The 19,583-nt window shown below is 50.8% G+C and overlaps 1 protein-coding gene across 7 annotated transcripts in view; it reads left to right on the plus strand.

Annotated features, from left to right (window-relative positions):
• Positions 1-19,583, plus strand: part of CDH23 (cadherin related 23) — a 350,388-nt gene that overhangs the window by 311,123 nt on the left and 19,682 nt on the right. For all 7 annotated transcript variants that reach the window (XM_045083456.1, XM_045083463.1, XM_045083457.1 and 4 more), the window contains 9 exons: positions 7,032-7,253; positions 7,533-7,652; positions 8,305-8,485; positions 13,148-13,281; positions 13,765-13,974; positions 14,516-14,623; positions 15,694-15,796; positions 17,123-17,248; positions 17,980-18,183. In XM_045083456.1, the coding sequence (XP_044939391.1) occupies positions 7,032-7,253; positions 7,533-7,652; positions 8,305-8,485; positions 13,148-13,281; positions 13,765-13,974; positions 14,516-14,623; positions 15,694-15,796; positions 17,123-17,248; positions 17,980-18,183 (1,408 nt within the window). The remainder of the gene's footprint in view (positions 1-7,031; positions 7,254-7,532; positions 7,653-8,304; positions 8,486-13,147; positions 13,282-13,764; positions 13,975-14,515; positions 14,624-15,693; positions 15,797-17,122; positions 17,249-17,979; positions 18,184-19,583) is intronic.

Consider the following 19,583-nt stretch of genomic DNA (forward strand, 5'->3'; position numbering starts at 1 on the left):
CTCTTCCATCCCTGGCCAGCCTCTGACAGAGGTGAGATGGGGGTCACTGAAAGGTGAGACCCTACAACACCCACCCTCACCTAGACCATCCTTGAAACGAGACTCCCGCGGCCCCAGGCCCTCATAAAGAGAGCATGGGGTCATCAGGAGGGAAGCCATTGCCTAGCCATCCCCTCCTGCAGTGGCTAGAGCGCCTGAGGGGGCCTGGCTGTGCTCCCTCCACTTCCTTCCTCCCTGCCACGCTGCCCACTAGACCCTCCTGGGTTTGCCTCAGAGAGAGACACAGAGGCATTGCCCAAAGTGTAGGCATGGTCCAGAAACCTCAAACACGGTTTCTTCAGGGCCAGGGCAGGAAGGACTTAGCTGAGAGGGCCTTTGGGGCACTGACTTCCTCCTCAATCCAGAGGCCACAGGAAGTCAGACCCCCCTTTCCGTCCCATGCTGAGGCCCAGTCACAGAGAGAAGATGCTCTGTGGGGCTCCTTCTCCCAGCCCCTGCAACCTGCGTGATGGTGAGATTTACTTCTGGGGGTTTGGGGAAGTGGGACAGCCCAGCACCACGACCCCCATCTGTGAGGCTGGAAGGAAACCCCTTCCCTGCAAGATGGCACTCTTAGGCTCTCCTGGCATCTCAGCGGTCTCAGGAGGACTCCACGCGGGGCTCCTGGTGGCTGATGAGCACCCACGGCTGCACCCAGGACCATGAGGAGCCATGAAATGAACACAAGGGTCTTCCTAGATGGTCATCTTTTCTCCCACACTTGAGGAATCCGCCCCTATGGACATAATTATAATTCACATACAATATTCTACTAGTCTTGAGCGGATATCCCAGCACCTTGGTATTTTATACACTGTGAAGTGCTCCCCGTGATAAGACTAGTCACCATCTATCAGTGTACAACATTATTGTACTATCATTGCCTCCAGCCCCTATCCTATGCTGTATGTCTCATCCCCGTGGCTGATTTATTTTGTAAGTGGAAGTTCACACCCCTTAATCCCCTTTACCTATTTTACCAGCCCCCCCCACCCCTCCCGACTCTGGAAACCAGCAGTTTGTTCCTATATCTAGAAGTCCGTTTCTGTTTCATTTTGTTTGGATTGTTCGTTTGTGTTTTTCATTTTACATGTAAATGAAGTCACACGGCATTTTTCCTTCTTTATCTGACTTATTTCACTTAGCATGATAACTCTCTAGATCCATCCATGTGTTCACAATGGCAAGAGTTATATGAGTCATATTCCGTTGTATATACACACCACATCTTCTTTATCCGTTCATCTGTCAGTGGACACTGGGGCTGCTTCCTTAATTTGGCTACTGTAAACAACGCTGCAATAAACATCTGGGTGCACGTATCCCTTGGAACTAGTTTTTCTGCATTTTGGGGGTAAAACTACCCAGTAGTGTGATTACTGGATCATAGGGTAGTTCTATTTTTAACTCTTTGGAGAACCTCCATACTACTTTCCACAGTTTGCATTCCCACCAACAATGCACAATGGTTCCTTTTTCTCCACATCCTCACCAACATTTGTTTCGTGTGTGTGTGTGTGTGTGTGTGTGTGTGTGTGTGAGAGAGAGAGATTTTAGCCACTCTGACAGGTGTGAGCTGGTATCTCACTGTGATTTTGATTTGCATTTCCCTGATGATGAGTGATATCGAGCATCTCTCCATGTGTCTTGTTTAGCTATCTAGATGTCTTCTTTGGAGAAATGTCTGTTCACTTCTTCTGCCCATTTTTATTAAAGATTTTATTTTATTTATTTGACAGAGAGAGAGGGATCACAAGGAGGTAGAGAGGCAGGCAGAGAGAGAGGGGGAAGCAGGCTCTCTGCTCAGCAGAGAGCCTCATGTGGGGCTCGATCCCAGGACCCTGAGAGCACTACCTGAGCCGAAGGCAGAGGCTTAACCCACTGAGCCACCCAGGCACCCCTTCTGCCATTTTTTAATTGGATTATTTGTTTGGGGAGTATTGAATTGTTTAAGTTCTGTATGTATTTTGGATACTAACCCTTTATTGGATACATCAGTTGCAAATATCTTCTCCCATCCTATAGGTTGCCTTTTAGTCTTGTTAATTGTTTCCTTCCCTGTACAGAAGCTTTTTCTTTTGATGTAGTCCCAATAGTTTATTTTTGGTTTCATTTTTCTTCCCTCAGGAGACGTATCTAGAAAAATGTTGCAGCAGCTGATGTCAGAGACATTATTGTCTGTGCTCTCTTCTAGGATTTTTATGGTTTTAGGTCTCACATTTAGGTCTTTCACCCATTTTGAATTTATTTTTGTGTGTGGTGTAAGAAAGTGGTCCAGTTTCATTCTTTTGCATGTTGCTCTCCGGTTTTCTCAACATCATTTGTCGAGGATACTATCTTTTCCCCACTGAATATTCTTTCCTGCTTTGTTGAAGACTAATTGACCATATAATTGTAGGTTTATTTCTGGGACTCCTATTCTGTTCCACTGATATAGAACACTTGCGATTTTTTGTGTCCTTTTGATACAAGCCATACTGACAAGTATAAGGTGATATCTCATTGTGGTTTTGATTTTGCTTTTCCCTGATGATGAGCGATGCTGAGCATCTTTTCATGTGCCTATTGGCCATCTGGGTGTCTTTTCAGAAAAATGTCTATTCAAGCCCTTCGCACATTTTTTATTCAGGCTATTTGTTGGTTGCTAAGTTGTGTAAGTTTTTTATATATTTTAGATATTAATTCCTTATTAGATGTATGATTTGCAATTTCCTTCTTGCATTAGTAGTTGTCTTTTTGTTTTGTTGATGGGTTGCATGCAAAAGCTTTTTGTTTGCTATCATCCCATTTGTTTATTTTAGCCTTTGCTGCCCTTGCCTCAAGAGAGCGAGCCAAAAAAATATATTGCTATGACTGCTGTCAAAGAGCTTACTGCTTATGTTTTCTTCTAGGAGTTTTGTGGTTTTAGGTCTTATATTCAAGTCTTTGATCCACTTTGAATTTCTTCCCATTGTATATTCTTGCTTCCTTTATTATAGATTAATTGACCATATATGCCTAAGGTTTTTTTCTGGACTTTCTGTTTTATTCTGTTCATCTGTATGTCTATTTTTGTGCTGATACCACACTATTACGATTATTGTAGCTTGGTAATACAGTTTGAAACCAGGGGTCCCAATCGCCAATTTGGACCTTTTTCAAGACTGCTTTAGCTATTGGGGGGTCTTTTGTGGTCTCATACAAATTTTAGGATTCTTTTTTCTAGTACTGTGAAAAATGCCTTTGGTATTTTGATAGAGATTGCATTGAAACTGTAGATTCCTTTGGATATTATGGACATTTTAACAATATTCTTACAATCCATGGACATGGTATATCTTTCCATATTTTGTATGTCATCTTCAATTCCTTTCATTAATGTCTTAGAATTCAGAATACAGGTCTTTCACTTCCTTGATTAAAGTTATTCACAGGTATTTTTTTAATGTAATTGTAAATGGGATTGTTCTCATAATTTCTCTTTCTTATAGCTTATTATTAGTATATAGAAACAATCAATTCATGTATGTCTATTTTGTATCCTGTGACATTATTGAATTTGTTTGTTAGTTCTAATAGTTTTTTTGGTGGAGTCATTAGGGTTTTCTATGTATAGTAGCATGTCATCTGAAAATAATAACAGTTTTACTTCTTCCATTCTCAACTTGGATGACTTTTATTTCTTTTTCTTGTCTAATTGCTATGGCTAAGACTTCCAATTTTGAATAAATGTGGTAAGATTAGACATCCTTTCAGCTTTTCATCATTGATGATGTTAGCTATAGTTTTTCATATATGGCCTTTATTATGATGAAGTATGTTCCTTCTGTACAATTTTGTTTAGAGTTTTTATCATAAATGGATGTTGAATTTTGTCCAATGCTCTTTTTGCATCTATTGAGATTATCATATGATTTTTATCCTTCAATTTGTTAACGTAGTGTATCAGGTTGATTGCTCTGTGGATGTTGAACCATTCTCTCCCCCTGGAATAAATGCCACTTGATTGTGTTGTGTGATCCTTTTAATGTATCATTGAATTCAGTCTGCTAATTATTGAGGATTTTTGCATCTATGTTCATCAGGGATATTGGCCTGTAATTTTCTTTTTTCATGGTGTCTTTGCCTGGTTTTGGCATCAGGGCAATCCCAGCCTAATAAAATAAGTTTGGAAGCATTCTTTCCTCTTAAACTTTTTAGAATAATTTGAGAAGGCTAACTATTAACTCTTTAAATATTTGGCAGAATTTACCTGCAAAACTGTTGGTTCTGGACTTTTGTTTTGGGAGGAGTTTTTAAATTACTGATTAAATTTTATTACTTGTAATCAGCCTATTCAGATTTTCTGATTCCTCATAATTCCATCTCAGAAGGTTACATGTTTCTACATTTTAGTTTCATTGACCTTGCTGTTGTTTTTTTTAATCTTTGTTTATTGCCACTCTGATCTTTATTTCTTCCTTTACTAACTTTGGGCTTTGATCATTCTTTTTCTCATCCCTTTAGGTATAAAGTTAAATTGTTTATTTGGGATTTTCTCTTATTTCTTGAGGTCCACCTGTATAACTATGAACTTTCCTCCTAGAACAGTTTTTGCTTTATCCCACAGATTTTAGAAAGTTGTGTTTTCATTTTCATTCATCTCAAGGTATTTATTTTCCCTTGGATTTCTTCACTGACCCATTGGTTATTTAGTAACATGTTGTTTAGCCTTTATGTATTTGTGATTTTTAAAATTTTCTTTTTATAACTGATGTCTGGTTTCCTACTATCATGGTCAGAAAAGATGCTTGATATGATTTCAGTCTTCTTGAATTAAGACTTATTTTGTGGCCTAACATGTGACCTGTCCTGTAGAGTGTTTTATATGCACTTAACAATTATATGTATTCTGTAGTTTGGGGATGAAATGTCCTGTATATACCTATTAAGTCCATCTGGTCTAACCTGTTGTCATGGCCAATATTTCCTTGTTGGTTTTCTGTCTGGATGACCTATCCACTGATGTAAGTGAGGCATTAAAGTCCTCTACTATTATTGTATTACTGCCCATTTCTTAAAATCCATCTGAGCTTTCAAAGATAACATGAGAAATTTCAAAGCTACTTCCTTCTTTAGACAGACACTTAAGACTCTTCCTCAGTTTGTGCAAGTTACCTCTCTGGTAGAAAAGTTTGAGCAATGTTAAAATAATGCATTTCCCCCTCTCTGTGTGATTCTTGCTTTAATAATGATCCACTGTGATTCTAAGACCTAGAAGAATGCCTCCCTGATGGTGGGATTTAGTCCCTGTAACTGATGACAACAAACTCAGAACACCAGAATGTTTGAGCTGGAAGGAACTGTAGATATCAAGTCAGATTCTATTTTAACAGAAAAGGTTCTAAAGAAAACGCGATATGCCCAAGGTCACAGAGCTCCATTTCAAGGGTCCAACCCCACCTGCTTTGGAAACAACTTTAGTCACCACCTCACACCCACCCCTCCAAGATCCACAGCTGCAGCTCAGTGAACTCATTGCCTCCCCAGCGGCAATGAAAGTCTTCTTGGCTATAGGTCTGCTGCCCATTTGCCCCTCCATATGTGGTTCTAGAACCATCCAAGGTGGGTTCCAAAGCTCCAGGAAAAAGATGTGCACAAGCTGTCTATACCCAGATTTTTATATTCTTTCTGTTTTGTGGCCTTGGCAATCGTCTAGCCATGTTCTCCCTACCCAGATATCTTTGCAGTTATTATAACCTTGTTATCTTATATCAGTCACTAATTATGGTTCATATTAGCCAAGGTCCTGACAGGAAACAGATGGCACACTCAGAAGTTTAATGAAGAGAGTTTAATGGAGACCATTTACAGAGGGCTGGAGAAGCACCCAATAGACTAGCAACTGCAGGAAGCCATTACCACCCACGCACCCGGAAGGACAATAAGAGGAGATGAGGTAGCAAGACCCCGGTGGGAGCTGGAGCCATGGAAGAAGGGCCATCCGGCAGGAAAAACACAACCATTGACCAAACTGCAGGGAGGAAAGGAAGGAGTGTGGAAGAAATGCCCCACCTCTCTTTCTTCCCTCCTCCTGGCTTCTACCAGGACCTCCTGTTGGTAAAACCCATCTGGAAACCAGATGGCAAGGGAGCCCAGATGAGTTGGCGCACAGGGGATGTCCTCCCAGGTGGAGAAGCAGAGAATGAAAGGGGGGCAGCAGGAGGCACAGAGAATACCAGCACATGGCTCATTTCCTTTTCCCATTTATTTACTCTGCCGGTAAAGTGCCACATCTGTCATCTCTCTATGGTTCTTGAGGGCCGCCGATCACAGAGTTCCAACTGGCTGGATATTTCATGTGGCCCGATTAGACCAAGCATCAGCCAGAAATGGCCAATTGCAGGAGAACATGTTGCAGAAAATATTATTGCAATGAAGTCATGTTCTGTGAGCTTTATTTTTCATGATTCAACAAATTCTGCCCATTTAACTGCCCCAAACCCAATGTCTTTCCTTTCAAAAATGCCAAAAATACATATTTCTTCCATTTACATGAACATTGGTGAAGCTTAATACTGTGTTGGGCTGTGTACATCACATTCATGCCTTTGTTGATCTGGCAGGAGGCCCAAGGTCAGTAAGGCCCCGGCCCAACCAAAGCTGTGGGTGGGGGGGTGGTTACTAGGGTTCATCTCATATGCTAATTTTAATCACTAAATTGTTGGGCTGACCAGGACCATGAGGCTGTATCCCAGCTCAGCAGAGCCTTGATTGATTACTGATGTCTGCCATGGACATAGACAAACCTGTGGTGGTACCAGTGCCATCTTGGACCTAAACAGTTACCTATCTTGGCTTTTGGAGGAACCTCTGTGATTTCCTTCTCTACCAGCCTGTGGCTTCCTGCCCTGTCCTTTCTTTCTTTCTCTCACTGTACTGGATCATGCCGAGTGATCCCAGCCTAGGAGAATATCCAGTCAGTTTCCCCTCCACTCTTTTAGCAAAGAACCTGACCGCACTCTTCTTCACAGGCCACCACTCACGTGTACGTGACCATTGTGGATGAGAATGATAACGCACCAGTGTTCCAGCAGCCTCACTATGAAATCGTACTGGATGAGGGCCCAGACACAATCAACGCTACCCTCATCACCATCCAGGCGCTAGATCCGGATGAGGGGCCCAACGGCACAGTTAGCTACGCCATTGTCGCAGGCAACATCATCAACACCTTCCGTATCGACAGACACACGGTCAGCAGCCGAGGGTGGGGTTTACGAGGAGGCTCCGCTGGCGGAGCAGATGTGATGTTATGGGAGGTGGGAACGGAGAAAAGATGGAGTCTGGGAGGAAAGTATGGAGGCAGCCAGTGTGGAAGGAAGCAGACTTAGGTGGGGTGGTAACACGGGCTCCCCATCATGGCTGAGGTGTCAGAGCACACCTCCAAGGCAGGGGTGGTCTGAGGGTTCCCCATGAAGAAGCTGGTCCTCGGGGACCCACTGATCCATGCTTGCCCCCTGTTTTGCCCCCAGGGTGTCATCAGTGCCGCCAAGGAGCTGGACTATGAGATTAGCCATGGCCGCTACACTCTGACCGTCACTGCGACAGACCAGTGCCCGATCTTGTCTCAGCGCCTCACCTCTATCACCACGGTGGGTGGCTGGGACACAGCACGGGGGGAGGACAGGGCCCGGAAGCTCTAACGGGGAAGGGGCAAAGGGAAGATTGTCCAGGAGAAACTCCTAAATCCGAGAGCCCTGCCCGGGTCTTGGCAACTCAGCCAGACTTGCTGTGTGACTTGGAGGAGCTTACTGAACTTCTCTGCATAGCTTCATCTGTCAGACAGATGATGACCCCTGCCTTCCCCCACCCCACCCTTCATGGGAAGGGCCCCAACTCTGGTCAAACCAACAGAAGCTCATCTCCCTGCTCTTCCACTCGAAGACTCGAGGCAAGTCAGTTCACCTGCTTGAGCCCCACTTTCCTCTTCCATGAAAGGGAGAGAGTGAAGGCTCATCAGTGTGGGCAGAGCAGACCATGGGAAATGACCGTAGGGCGGCAGTAAATAGAAGTCCGGAGCATTATGCTAATATGGTGATTATGTCCATAAAAAGGCTTTGACACTGACAATAACTTATCTGTAGGCATAGCTTAAAAGGCACACCCCTCCCTCCACAATCCCAGAGAATCCTTGCATCGGCCCCAGGAGACAGGATTATCAGACCCACTTTACAGATGAGGGAACTGGGCTCAGCTCCAGGCTAGCCAGCGTGGAGCCCCAGTGAAGCCTGTCCACCACCCCAGGTGCTCGTGAACGTGAATGACATCAATGACAACGTGCCCACCTTCCCCCGAGACTATGAGGGACCATTTGATGTCACCGAGGGCCAGCCGGGGCCCCGTGTGTGGACCTTCCTGGCCCACGACCAGGACTCGGGCCCCAATGGGCAGGTGGAATACAGCATCGTGGATGGAGACCCTCTGGGTGAGTGGGGCCTGAGCCAGACGTGGAGGGCAGCGCAACCCGTGACCCTCTCCCCAGCCCCACTTAGGAGCCGTGACCGTGCACTCTCTGGGCCTCAGTTTCCAACCCATAAGATGCCGGAAATACTCTTCTCCCCACCCCTTCCTCACAGGGATATGAGAGAACATTCTGAAACCTGAGACTAGTAGCCTTGGAGGGTCGCCCTTTGAGAATCAGGTAGAAAATGCCCCAGCATCATACCCAGAGGAAAGACCCCAGGGCAGAGGAAGGATGAATATCCTTGCCCCAACCCTTCCGGACCCCGAGATGCATTCAGCACCTGGATTTTTCTGTACATCTGGTTGCCAGGCATAGCCTTCACAGCTACTTCAGTGGTCATCCTCAGGAAGAACGGGGTTGGCCCTAGCCTGAGCGGTTCCGCAAGTTAGTTTCCGCTCATTTCTGTAGAGTCAGAATTCCAGTCTCAAAGGCTTGCTGGTGCCAGGCTGGGGACACACATGTGGGAAGGGGTCTAGGTAGGACAGTAGGGAGTAGTGGGGGCTATGGGACCCAAGCTCAGCTTCTGCTGATGTGGCTATGTCAGCATGCAGGCCCCGAGGGGCTAGGTCTTCCCACCTTCAAGACAAAATCTAGAAATCCAAATCTTTATGAAACATCTGGATTTTCAATGGGCCATTCAGTAAGTATTTATTGAGCACCTACCCTTTGCCAGTCATAATTCAGGTGCTGAGGATGTTGGACAGTACAAGATGGACACAGATTCCTGTCCTTAGCTCACGTTCCAGTAGGAAGACGCAGGCGATGAACCTAAGTGACTGAGCAGATAACTTAGTATATTGGGAGGTGCTAAGGGCTATGGAGATATATAAAGCCAGGAGATGGGGTGTGCCAAGCAAAAGCTGCAATTTTGAATAGGGTGCTCAGGGAGGACATGTCCAGGGAGGTAACATTTGAGCAAAGACCTCAAGGAAAGCAGAGCGGGTCATGTGGACATCTGGGGAAGACCATTCCAGACAGAGGGAACAGCAAGTGCAAAGCCCCTGAGGCCAGAGCATGCTAAGTCAAGTGAGAGGAGGAGCAGGAAGGGATGAGGTCAGAGTGGTAGTCGTTCCAGACATTCTTGGGTCTTGCTGACCATGATGAGGACGTGGCTTTGGCGCCAAGTGATCTGAGAACCATAGGAGGGCTGGAAGCACAGGAGGTACCCAATTTGACTTAGATGTGACCAGGGCCACTCTGATTCCTGTGCTCAGAACAGACCGTTGAGGCCAAGGAGTGGGAGCGGGAGGGACCATAGGAGCCTGTTAAAATCACTCAGGCTACAGATGGCGTAGCTGGGTTCAGGCTGGTTGCACCGAAGGTGGTGACGGTGAGGTAGATGGCTCTCGCGTATTTCAGGGGTGGAGCCAACAGGATGTGCTGACTTATTAGATGTGGAGAAAGTGGGAGATGACACCAGGGTTTCGGTCTGAGCAACTAGAGAGAGGGCATGACCGTCAGCCTGTGGGAAGGCTGCGGTGGGAGCAGGTGAGGGGCAGAGGTGAGAGGAGGTGTGAGATGGCAGGTGGGGGTTAGACGCCCAAGCCAGGGGGTGGGGAGGGATGTCTCTGCTGGGAGCTGTCAGCATGGAGATACACAAAGCCACGAGCTGAGAGGTCCGCACCAGAGAAGGAGGCAGATGAGAGCTCCCAGGATAGAACACAGAACCTGGGCTGTATTTGCAGTCCAGGCACTAAAACTCACTTCCAGAGCAAGACTAGCCTGAGCTTGCAGGAGGTCGCTCCATTCTGTCAGTCCACCGTTTCACGCCCCCAAAATCCCTTCTCTGGCTAAGCCGCATGCCTTCCTCTCCCGAAACCAGCAGAGCGAGGGACTTTCTCTGTTATTCTCACAACCACGGAGGCTTGATCGTCGCCCGGGAGTCCCTGCGCCTGTTCGGGAGGCTGCTGAAGCTTCACCGAGGGGTGGGAGCTGGGCAGACGGCTGACCCCCTTCCTAGCAAGAGGCCCTCACTGCTCCCAGCTTTGGGGTACAGGTATATCTTTGGGGTACAGGTGAGGTACACCTATATCTTAGCACACTGCAGACAGCTCCATGCCGTGGACTTTTGGAGTCCTGAGCCAGACCTCCCGGTTAAATTGACACATGATCATGGTCAGCCATAGGAATTTAGGGTCTTGTGGGGCATCCCAGGAGACTGAGAGGCACCCCCCTGCCACTGCCCAGAGAAGTAAGAGAAGTTTGGGGTCCCCTTCCCCCAGGAAGGAAGAGCCCAGAGATAACTTTGGGATCACAGAGCACTGCCCCATTGCAGGGTAGACTAGGGAAGGCTAGGGTTGTGCCTGACCAGCTCCCACAAGGCACGGGGGTCCACTCCCCACAGCGCCCCCTACCTCCAAGTTCAGTGACACCACAGCAGTAACCTGAAAACCTGACATGCTATGTATCAGGACTGCTTTCCGTGGAGAGCCGGCTTAGTGATACACCACAGGTGAAGACACACGGTTTAGGCCACCCCCCCCCCCGGCTCCCAGCCCTGCAGCTGGAGCCTGGAGGGGCTCCTGTTGGTGGAGAGACGTCAGGGGTGACAGGAAGCCCTACTAGGCTCTGCAGAGGATATACGCAGTCAAGCAAGTTGGGAAAGAGGCTCTATCCCTGGGAGCCCCTCCCTCTAGCCTTGGCCTTCTCGGAACCTCCAGCTGCCCTTCCAGGACAGCCTGCTCCTCTGACCCCTCATCCATCCTCATCCCCCCTGAAGGCCCCAATTCCCTTGGCGGACTGCCTGGGCTCCTTTCCGGGTCCCTCTAATCATACCAAGACCTGCCCTGGATCCAGCACCCAGGAGGTGGACCAGGCCTTGTCCAGTCCCAGTGCCACCCTTTTATTGGCCCATTTTCCGTATGAGGACATCAAGGCAAAGCTCAGTCACATGCCCAAGGGCACATGGGAGTGAAGTCAAGAGGCAAATGGAAAGCCTCTGTTTTTAACCTCTACCTCCAAAAGGAGTGGAATGCTGGGGAGTTCCTGGGGGTAAGCTGCTGGGGATAATGCATCCTGGGTCCTCGGCCTGCCTCCCTCTCCCCGATCTTCAGTTCGTGAGCTGATCTCACTGGGGTCTAGCCTGGGTCCGGCCCTCCAGAGCCTTAGGCTTGCCCCCTGAGTTCTCAGAGCCGTTTCCTTCCTTCAAGAGGGTAGCTGGCTTTAGAGAAAGGGCTGGAGGCCATCTGTTCACCCATGGTCAGGGGCCCAGACAGGGCTGGGAAACCCCAAGAAAGGGAATCCCCAGTTCTTGTGAGACCTTGGAGTGTCAGGCTCAGGAAATCCTGCTTCAGATGGCTTCCACGCCTCTGGGAGGGTGAGGGGTGTGGGGGGCCGCAGAAGGGCTGCGTATGGAGTCAGAGCAGCAGTGGCTGGGGGCAGGGGCAGTGAGGTAGGATAGGAAGGGTCAGGCAGAGGGAATTGTTGGCAATTAGGGCCTCCACCCTTGCGGTGCCCCTGCATGCTGTATGTCCACAAGCAAGTCAGTGTCCCATCTGGGCTTTTCCCCCTGGTGCCATTTGTCTCTGTCCCCAGTTCCAGGGCAGGGGGGACGCAAAGAGGCAGCCCGCCCTTCCTCACATCTACCCCACCTGCCTCACTCACCTTTCCTGCCCTTTTCCTACCCACCTGGGCTCCTATCTGTTCCCCTCCACCCACTCCCTGTCCTCACCTTTCTCTCCCAAACCTCCCATCCTGGTCTGTCTGCTCTGGTGGTGGTTCTAGAAAGACCACTGTCCAATGGATGCAGTGGGCTGAGACCCAGAGCCCTGGATTTGAGTACTGGCTCCAGAATGAACTTGCTGTGGGAGCTCAGACAAGGGGTCACCCTTCTCCAGACTCTCGATTCATTTTCCCGAGGACACAAGGGCCTGGATGGTCTCCGGGGTCCCTTCCAGGCCAGCCTGAGAATCTGAGGTTCTTGCTGTAGATGCTTTCATACTGAAGCCAGAGGGCCAGCTGAAGGCTTTCCAAAGCGTAAAAGAAAAGAAGTCAGGTCTGACTAGAGGCCAAGAGGGGTCCCCAGGCCTGGCCAAATGCTGTTGACATGCCAGCTGTGGCTCAAGACCGGGGCTGTATGGAGGGCAGCTGGGGCTTCCCTGACCTCAGTCACTCCTGCTCTGCCCTGTCCTATGCCTCCTCATCAGCAAGCCATCCCTTGGGGGTAAGCTTTGTCCTCTCCCCCGTTTTCCAAGACATGGTATCTGGAAGGGATTGCACGTCACGAAGTACCCGAGACCTCCATCAGTCAGTTTCTGAGCAAGAGTGTGAGAGTGTGCTTGTGTAGAAAGAGGCCCCCACTTTTTTCAACATAACCGTCTTACACAGGGTCAGTCCCTGCCCTGCGTGAGGCCCAGGGAAGGGACCCAAACCGGCGTCTCAGGCACACTGGGGTCTAAGCGGGCCCATGAGCACCTGCAGCCCGAGCAGCTATCTGTCCCTCTTGCTCCCACCCTGCCCAGGCTCCCCAAGGATCCGAAGCTGGGGGCACGGGAGGCCGCGTACCCAGCTGGCCACCCGCCCCCAGTGAGTAAGGCTCGATAGAGGAAGCAGGGAGAGGCCAAGGGCTTTCCACGGCTCCCGGCCATTCCCGGCTCACTGCAGCCTCTCCTGGGCAACACCCAGGGGAGTTTGTGATCTCTCCTGTGGAGGGGGTGCTGCGGGTCCGAAAGGATGTGGAGCTGGACCGGGAGACCATTGCCTTTTACAACCTGACTGTCTGTGCCCGCGACAGGGGGGTACCTCCCCTCAGCTCCACGGTAAGTCTCGGGGCTCCATGCCAGGGGCATGCCCTCACTGCCCCCTGAACTCTCCATAGAGGTTTCTATTTATATGCCTACTCTCATTCCCAGAGAGGCCCCAGGCTAACCTGCAGCCAGCCCAGACCCGCAGAGTCCCTACCAGGCCGGCCAGTGCCTCTCGGGGCTCCCTGGGGCCTGGTGGCCATGGGCATTCACAGCTCTCCCCACCCCAGCCAGCCAGGCCTCTGCAACTGTCACTCTGCCCTGTCCCCGCCACCCCCCCGCCACTGCCCTGGTTCTGCCTCTTTGCCCTTTCTGCTTGCTTCTTATTCTCATTTTCATCCTTGTGCCATTTTTTATTATCCTTCTCTTCCTCTTCCTCTTCCTCTTTCTTCTCTCTGTGATCGCCTATACCTTTTCTTTGGCAATCTCCACCCTGACCCCTGCTCGCCTGCCCCATCTCGCACCCGTCACTTCCTCCTCTTCCCCAACACACCCCAGATGCTGGTGGGGATCCGGGTGCTAGACATCAATGACAATGACCCCGTGCTGCTGAACCTGCCCATGAACATCACCATCAGTGAAAATAGCCCCGTCTCCAGCTTCGTCACCCACATCCTGGCCAGCGACGCCGATAGTGGGTGCAACGCACTCCTCACCTTCAACATCACTGCAGGCAACCGAGAGCGGGCCTTCTCCATCAATGCCACGGTAGGGGACCCCCAGGTTTCCTTCTGAACCAGAGGACCCAGCCTTAGAGGCTTTATGCTCTGGGCACTGGGCATCTTCAGGCTCAGTTTCTTCCTTGAGCCTCTGTCCTGTGATGGGATGTGGGAGTCTCTGGGTAGCATAGAATCTTGGATTTGCAGCCAAGCCACCTCTGGGGTCCCTGTCACCCCCAAGCCTTGCCATGTGCAGTGAGGGAGCCAGAGCCTCAATTCCATTTGGTTTATTAACAAGATGTACCAGGAAGTCCTCATTGTCCTCTTGGAGTCTTAGCCGCTTCCAGCCCCATGAGGTTCTCAGAGGACCTACCCCTTGCAGACAGCAAGACCTGGCCATTGGTGGACCACTCTTGCCCTGTCAAGACCCCGCCAGCCCATGATAGCCATCTAGACCGTATCTGTGGCAATGTAGGGAGAGAATTCACAGCTACTCCTGGAGCTACAGGTGAAGCAGTTGGGCATCTGTGGACCAGAGCCCAGAATAGGGGCCAGGTCGCTGCTCAGCTCACCAGCCCTCCGCCTCCCAGACAGGGGTCATCACCGTGAACCGGCCACTGGACCGCGAGCGGATCCCGGAGTATAAGCTGACCATTTCCGTGAAGGACAACCCGGAGAACCCACGCATAGCCAGGAGGGTGAGGCCAGAGGACATGGGGGAGCAGGGCTGCGTGCTGAGGCGGCAGGCAGCAGGCCTGGGGGTTAGAGGCACAGGCATCCAAGGGAACCAGTGCCAGGTTCAAATCCCAGTTCTACCTGTCATTGGATGAGTGGCTTTGACAAGAAGTGGATTTCTCTCCTATCCCATTTTCCTTCTTTTCTGCAAAATGAAGAACCTCCCCTGCCTCAAAGTGATGGAAAGGACTAGAAGGAGCCAGTATCTATACAGTCATCAGCACTGTGCCTGGCATGTGGCAAACACTCAACACCAGCTGTCCTCTTTGGTCCCCAAACCACTGATACTTGGGCACACACCACCCATCACTGCCCCCTTGCTCACCTGTCCCATCTCACACCCATTGCTTCCTCCTCTTCCCCAACATGCCCCTGATGCTGCTGGGGATTCGGGTGCGGGACATCAATGACAAACCTCGTGCTGCTGAACTTGCCCTTAAACAGCAGCATGGAGTGGGGGGTCAGGAAGCTGGAAGGCTAGAGACACACAGACAGACACACACACACACACACACACACCGCTGCTAGCTCTCCCTGTGGGTCTGGATCTGCTCAGCTCTGTAACAGAGATAGCATCCAGGGCTACGGAGAGGTACTAAGACAAGAACCCAACTGTGGTTTCTGAAAGATATAAGGTACAGCACTGGGGGAGAGTTTGGTTGGGCCTGGACTGGGGTATCAGGCAGGCCTACAGAGTCTAAAACCCAGCAGTCATCTTCCTGCCTGAAGTCCTTTCTTACCAGGTGATGGGACATGATTAAATGCTGGTCCTGTCCATCCTGTTCACTTCACAGTACCTCTGGGAAAGGAGTTAGGATTCCCATTTGCCAGACCAGAAAACAGTCCAGATAGGGGAAATGATTTGCCCAAGGCCCCACGGCAGGGCCTTGAACCCCAATCTCTGGACCCTGAGTGTGGGCTTTTTAATCTTCTACCTCTGCACCCTGGCCCCCCACTTTCCAGCCCTCCTCCCCACTGGAGCATTTTGCTAGAACATGGTCTACAACTTAACCCTCCCTTGTGCCTCCCTCAGGATTTTGACTTGCTGCTGATCTTTCTGGCAGACGAGAATGACAACCATCCCCTCTTTACTGAGAGCACCTACCAGGCGGAGGTGATGGAGAACTCTCCCGCTGGTAGGTGCCAGACCCACCCGGGAGCCCCTGCTGCTGGGGTGCCCCCTGGGCCCCGGATGCCTGAGGGCCTCCCTTGTGCTTGATAGGGGCCCTGCTGAAGCCTGGCTGGGGAGGCAGCCTCACCGAGTGGCTGACCAGAGACCAGCAGGTGCAGAGGGGTGTGGAGGGGAGGAAGGGGCACCGCTCTTGAGGGGCTGGTGGGCCCTGGGTCACCGCACCTCTTGGGGGCCAACCAAAGAGGCCATAGGTCTACTTGGAAAAGACAGCTGTGGTCATTGGTCCCCAAAGTGTTCTGAAAGCCACCCCATTACCCCCTCAAGAGGGACAGTTAAGGCCTGAAGACTACCCAGGAAGGGGGTAAGGTCACCCCTCCCTGTTCCCTCACCCTAGGAGCACAGGGCATCCTAGAGGCTTCAGAAGCTCAGGGAACACACATAAACAGAGGAGAGAGGCCAAGGGGCCCCAGGGAGGCCAGCCTAGCCCCTTCCCTACACCAGCACACTGACCGGCCTCACTGTCTTCAGAGGAACAGAATCTCCTTTTTGCTGTGCCTCTGGGGAGGCCCCCTCACCCTTCCTCCAGCTGCCCCAGCAGCTCAGATTCTAACTCAGAAAGACATGAGCTACAATGCTTCTTGTCTCCGGCTGGGTGCGCTCCGCTCTCTTAGTCCCTCCTGTGTATATGCTCACACACGTACGTGATGGCATGGGCCCGCATGACGCAGAGGTGTGCAGAGACACAGAAATGCAGGGAGGGGCCTACACAGTACACTCCATGTGCAAACGTGTCCACTAGCAGCAACAGATAGAGGCACAAGCAGCGGGATCCCCAACCTGCCAGCACTCCTGTGCGCGTGCTCGTGACCGTGCGCGTGACCGTGACCGTGCGCGTGCAGTCCCACACACAGGCAGGGGCCGGGTATTCCTAACCGGGTGCAGCCAGACCTCTGTAAAGAGCATCTGGAACCCGTGTGGACAGCCTGGGCTGGTCGTGCATAGCTAGACAGGGCCCACACGCTCAGGGAGCCCCAACCCTCCCATGGAGTAACCCTCAAAGGCTGCTGGGAAGGCAGGCGCACTCCCGGCGCCCCGAGGGGCTTGCTCACCGCTGTTGTGTTTTCTCCCCAGCAGGGCTTTGAGGCTGCTCCCCAGGCATCTGCGTCAGTCTGCCAAGGCTGCCGCAGCCTGGCCCAGGGCTCCCCCACCCCGTCCACCTCACCTCCCTCCCTCTCATCCATCGTCAGCCATGGCTCACCGGGGCCAGGGTGGGGGAGGGGTGGGTGGGGGCCAGCTTGGCCCCCCAGTGACCCCTCTCCCCCTGGCCCAGGGACCCCCCTCACGGTGCTCAACGGGCCCATTCTGGCCCTGGACGCGGACCTGGACGTCTACGCCGTGGTGACCTACAAGCTGCTGGGCTCCCAGAGTGGCCTCTTTGACATCGACAACAGCTCTGGTGAGGCCTCTGTGCCATCCCAGCGCTCCCAGCCTGGCACCAGGGCTTCCCGCTGGGGTGGCAGTGGCCATCCACCAGACCCAGGGCCTCCCTCCTTGGCACTAAATCCAGGCCCTCCAGGGGGACCCCACTCCTCACAAGCCCCACTTTGCAGCTGGACTAAGCCCTGTGGGGCAGAGCAGGAGGAGCCCGCAGGAGGCTCAGAGCCAAACCAAGGGACCTGCTAGTGCATAAGCTCTCAGCCTAGACAGTGAACCCCCATACCCACTCCCTCCATCTGCCCATGCCCAGGGGAAGAGGCTCAGGACCCTAGCCCACCAGAAGTGGCCAAAGGTCTGTCCTCAGACCACGTCCAAAGTTCCCCAGAGACTGTGTCCCATCAGTCTGGTCCTGGATAGGAGGCCAGCTTGGTGACCGGAGACAACAGGGAGGGGTATGCTGGCGAGCAGACCAGTGCTCCTCCCTGGGTCCCTCATCCTAGGCAAGACTCTGGAGCACTGCAGAGGGTACCCAGGGAGAGGATAATTGCAGGAGACTGGACACTGGGGGCCTTCCCTGAACAGTTTGTTGAGCCTTTGGGGTAGAAAGTCACTATGTTGTCTTTCCCGCTCCTCTTTTGTCTTTTTTCCCCTTTCACTCCCCTGTCTCTCTCTCTCTATCCCATCCTGGCTGGTTCTTGCTCCGTCTCCCTTTTCCTTTGTGTCTCCCCGGCTGGCGGTGCTGGGTGCCAGGCGTGGTGACAGTGAGGTCAGGTGTCATCATTGACCGGGAGGCCTTCTCACCCCCGGTCCTGGAGCTGCTCCTGCTGGCTGAGGACATTGGGCTGCTCAATGGCACAGCCGACCTGCTGGTCACCATCCTGGATGACAATGACAACTGGCCCACGTTCAGCCCTCCCGCCCTCACAGTCCACCTGCTAGAAAACTGCCCGCCAGGTAAGCAGACCCCAGGCCCTGGCCCCTGGCCCCCGGCAGAAGCTGCTTGCTGGTCCACGGGACTTGGAACCTCACAGGGTAGAGGCAGAATTCACCCAGCAGCGAGAAACAAGGGCAGTAGGGCAGCCGGAGAGAGCACTGGAAAGGGAGTCAGAAAAACGAGGCGGCCCTCACCTCCCTGCTCTGATCCAAAGTGTTTGTCTGGAAAATGAGATTATTAAGAAATGTTCCATCTACGTCCCTAGAGGGAAGGACTTTTTTTTTTTTTTTTAAGATTTTATTTATTTGACAGAGAGAGGTCACAAGGAGGCAGAGAGGCAGGCAGAGAGAGAGAAGGGGAAGTAGGCTCCCCTCTCCCAAGCAGAGAGCCTGATGCCGGTCGATCCCAGGACCCTGAGATCATGACCTGAGCTGAAAGTAGAGGCTTAACCCACTGAGCCACCCAGGCACCTGGGAAGGACGGTTTAAAAGTCAAAATCAGATGAATGTGATTCCCATCAACATCAACTATGGCTTGGAGGGTATATTTGATTCTAAAGGTCAGCTGGAAGAGCAAAAACACTTTGAGACGGAAGTATAAATAAAGCAGTGTTGCCTTACCAGATAACGATAGCATGTTACAGAACTGCAGGGTTTACAGACCATAAGATCTGAGCATAAGACTCTGGGACAAAGTTAACCCAGAAACAGATACTGGAAAAGTAATGAAAGTAGTATTGTGTGAGTAAGGGGGCATGGCCGGCTCAGTCAGTGGAGCGCGGACGCTTGTTTTTGGGCTTGTGAGTCTGAGCCCCACATTAGGCGTGGAGATTACTTAAAATCTTTTTCTTTTTTTTAAAGGAAACAATGAAGTCAATTGTGAAAACTCATTACTTAAAGTGCAAAATATCTATTCATATGCAGTGCAGATTGTCACCCCATATCAGGCACCAAAATGAAACCTATAGAGGGTCTAGAGAAAATACAAAAGAATGGAAACATTTACAAACAAAAGAAGAAACTTTAGTTGAATTATTTCTTTGAATTCTGATAAAGAGGTTCTAAGCATATGATAAAGAGAACCCAAAAAAGGAAAAGTTTTGGTGCATACTAAGTCAAATTTCTTTTTTTTTTTTTTTAAGATTTTATTTGTTTATTTGACACAGAGACACGACGAGAGAGGGAACACAAGCAGGGGAAATGGGAGAGAGAGAAGCAGGCTTCCCGCCGAGCAGGGAGCCTGATGTGGGGCTTGACCCCAGGACCCTGGGATCATGACCTGAGCCAAAGGCAGATACTTAATGAATGAGCCACCCAGGCACCCCCCCTAAGTCATATTTCTTTACACCAAACAATAGCAACTGATAAACAAACTGAGAAAAAGATATCTGTCACCAGTTATCATAATTATATAATTTGCA

This window comes from Mustela putorius, unplaced genomic scaffold (assembly GCF_011764305.1).
Source record: "Mustela putorius furo isolate JIRA1106 unplaced genomic scaffold, ASM1176430v1.1 tig00000698_pilon_pilon_pilon, whole genome shotgun sequence".
NCBI classification, from domain to species: domain Eukaryota; kingdom Metazoa; phylum Chordata; class Mammalia; order Carnivora; family Mustelidae; genus Mustela; species Mustela putorius.